The sequence below is a fragment of the Gavialis gangeticus genome, unplaced genomic scaffold, assembly GCF_001723915.1.
Source record: "Gavialis gangeticus isolate Ggan-Ray unplaced genomic scaffold, GavGan_comp1, whole genome shotgun sequence".
In the NCBI taxonomy this organism is placed as follows: Eukaryota; Metazoa; Chordata; order Crocodylia; family Gavialidae; genus Gavialis; species Gavialis gangeticus.
This window is the reverse complement of record NW_017728995.1, coordinates 37,248,064-37,251,334: the sequence shown is the minus strand read 5'-3', so window position 1 is coordinate 37,251,334 and position 3,271 is coordinate 37,248,064. Positions and strand designations below refer to the sequence as shown.

Here is a 3,271-nt window from a genome sequence, read left to right as displayed (position 1 = left end):
GTAGGTTTAGGTTAGACATCAGGAGGCGCGACTTCACGGTCAGGGCGGCTAGGATCTGGAACCAACTTCCAAGAGAAGTGGTGCTGGCTCCCACCCTGGGGGGCTTTGAAAGGAGGCAGTGCTTGGGGCTCTTGGGGACACACTCCACCGTCCATGCACACCTCAGCCCACTGATGGCCAGCACCATTCCCCTCGAGCCCAAAGCGGGCCACGTGCTACCTCAGCGGGAGCAGTGCTGCGCGCAGCAGGGTGGCTCCCTTGGCAGAGCAGCAGGAGCCGACTCGCTGATTTGCGCGCGGTGCTCGGCTTACCAGGGTGCCAGCTGCTGAACACCCACTGCCTCTAGTAGGGCACCACGAGGGATGGAGCCTGGCACCGAGGAAATGCCTCCCAAAGGGGCTGTGCTGTAGCAAGGCCTTTTGGGGGTACTTCTGTATCAGGTATGAGAGGGAAGAGCCAGGCTCCCCTGCCCACATCTACCTCTCCTGTCACACTCCCTGCCCCCTTCTGAGAGCCAGCCCACCCCCATCTCCCTGGCCAGGCCTGGCTCTGGTGATGGACAGCAGAGACACCAAGCGCGGAGAAGGGCCAGAAGTCAGGAACTGAATGGGGGCGTTGTTGCAGGTCCCAGGTGCCCGGGACCCTTAGCAGGCGGCCCAGCCTGAGCTAATGGCCTACACGGCCACCCCTGCCTGCGGACACACGCTGCCCCAGCCAGGGAGCCAGCTGCCTTCCTGCCTGGCTGCTTGGAGCAGAGTCCCCCCATTTGCTCTCGCTGTGGCAACAGCCTCCCGGCCACAGCCGTGACCCTGGTCTGCTGCGACAAGCCTCTGGCCCCTGGGCTCTCTGGCTTTCCTGGTCCCTGACCCTGGCTTTGACTTTGTTCCTGGACTCCCATTTTGGATTTCCCTGCGAATCTGCTTCCTGACCCTGGATACCAACGCTGTTAGACTTCAGCCTGCGCATTATCCCTTAGACTTGGTCACTTGGTGTCCGCTTCCCAGACCCTGACCCTGGCCTGTGCTGTGGACTCTGCCCCCCGGTTCTCCTTTGGATTTGGTAATGCGACTCCTGAACTGACCCAGGCCCGGACCCCTGCCTTCCCTCCCCCAGGGGCTTGTTAGGCCAGACCACCTATGACTCAGCCCTCTGCACCAAGATACTCCCCCCAGAGCTGCCCGGCCCCCCGCCCTCTCTGAGGAACAAGGGGGCGAGGAAGGGTGACAGGGCTTTTCTTCCTTTCAAGACCCTGCTCCCACCTGGATCTCACAGCTCAGTATTTTTCCTTCCTCTCTAACGTACGTAAGAGGCAACAGGTTATTTTAGGGGGAAACAAAGCTGATCTGGTTCATGAGCAAGGTTTCTTTGTCTGTAGCATCTGCACACTGAGCTGCCTTAGCTTATCACCAGCGCAGCACGCAGTACCTGGGGCATGGCCTAAAAGCGCAGGAAACGCCCGAGAGACTGCACTGGACACAGCAGCGCGGTCATTCCTGTTCCCTGCACCTACCTTGATCGTACACTTCTCCCACCACAGGTTTCAGGTTATATTCCTTTCCCGCCTGGTAGATGGAGCCACCGTCCAGCGTCACGGCGTCTGCCATGTTATTCTGTGAGAAAACAAGGCCAGAGTTTGTCTCTTGTCACAGTGATTAGCATCCCTCCACAGCAGAGGACAGAGTCCCCCGCAGCCATGGCTGGCACCGTCCTCGAGCTGCCAGGGTCCGTCCTTCTGGCAGCCAGCCTCCTATGAACAACTGCGGAAGGGGGCTGCGTGTCGCGGACGCCTTTTAGCCAGCTCTGCTCTTGCTCGAAACACGGTGGGGAAGGTGCCACTGCGGTCGACCGGCACCGGACTGTGGGAGCTACGGGGCTGACCGCGGACCAGCCCCCGGCACCGCGACTCCAAGACCCCGCTAGCGCACACGGCACGGGAGCCTCCATTTTCCAGAACGTGCCCAGCCTTTGCCTCTCCCCCCCGCGTTGGCGTGTCTGTGTGTTGGGAGCCCTCTTGCCTGGGGCCACTTTTAGCTTCCATCCTTCTCCGGTCCAAATCTCAAAGTAGTTATATTTTCAATTTCAGACAGACATTTTTGTGGCAATGTAACTGTTTCAGACTGTGAAATATTGATAGCAAAGGAAAGTGTGGACTGTAAAAAGTATACACATGCTGATATTGTTCTGCTCGCTTCCAAGTCAGCTAAGAAAGTCATCTCTCTCGTGGGAGATGGGTTTTTTTTGAGTAGTGGCATCTCTAAATTGTAGCGGGGCCCCAGCCCCGTTACTGAAGGAGGGAGAGAGCGCGCCAAGGATCAGCTGGACGGCTCCAGTCTCCTGGACGAACCGACAGCGGCAGACGGCTCTTGAATAGAATGGCTGTCGGCCCCAGGCGCAGCCCGGGATCGACAGGCCTGGGCCGGGCGACCCAGAGAGATGTGCACGTACACGCCCAGGACCCGAGGCAGGGGCTCGATCCGGCCCTGCAGGCTGCAGGAAGCTGAGCTCCAGGGAGGAGCCGGCCTGACCGGACAAGGAAGGACTCCAGGCTGCAGAGAAGCTGCAGGAAGCTCCTGCACTGCCAGGCAGCCAAAGATAAATATTTTGGGGCCTTGCATAGTAGCTTTGCCACAGTGTGCCATGGCTTGCCAGGATGGAGAACCTTTTGTTTGAGAGCAGATGCTCATACCTTTTTGTTTGCATCTAAATACCTGAGGACCAGCTGTGGCCGTAGGGGCAGAGGAAGCCAAGGGCACCTCAGATGAAGGGTTTAGTGCTGCTGTTAGTGGTAGGACTGTGGTGTTGGGCAGCAGACTGGGAGTACAAGCACAGAGCCTGTCAGGGTGAGACCAGGTGCCTGCAAGGGTAGGGCTGGAGCTGGGTCCTGGGAGCCTACAGTCCTGAGACTCGACCTCAGGGGACCTTAGCCCAGACAAGGGCCTAAACCCAGAGCCGCCTGCTTCCTAGGACAGCCTCCCATCCCATCGTTACGCCGGGGTACGGCGGAGAGAACTGGATCAGCGCAACAAGGACTGGCTGGTTTTGAGCAGAGGCTGCTGTGCTCTTGGAGACTTTGGCACTCTGACCCACCCCAAATGGGGGTACTAAAGATCACTGGGGAAGCCAGGGACTGGGAAGAGCCAAAGTCTCCACGTCAGAGGCTTGCCCTGCATGGCACCATGCTAGGGAGGGCTGCAGAGTGTCCTCTTGGGAGAGGGAGACCGAATACGGCTGCTTCTTGGGTAGCGCAAGGAAACACTTTCCCTTCCCCCCG

General features: G+C 59.1%; 1 protein-coding gene across 1 annotated transcript in view; it reads right to left on the bottom strand.

Annotated features, from left to right (window-relative positions):
- MELTF (melanotransferrin) overlaps positions 1-3,271 on the bottom strand; it is a 66,102-nt gene that overhangs the window by 42,208 nt on the left and 20,623 nt on the right. The window contains exon 5 of the mRNA XM_019503532.1: positions 1,511-1,610. Coding sequence (XP_019359077.1) covers positions 1,511-1,610 — 100 coding nt within the window. The remainder of the gene's footprint in view (positions 1-1,510; positions 1,611-3,271) is intronic.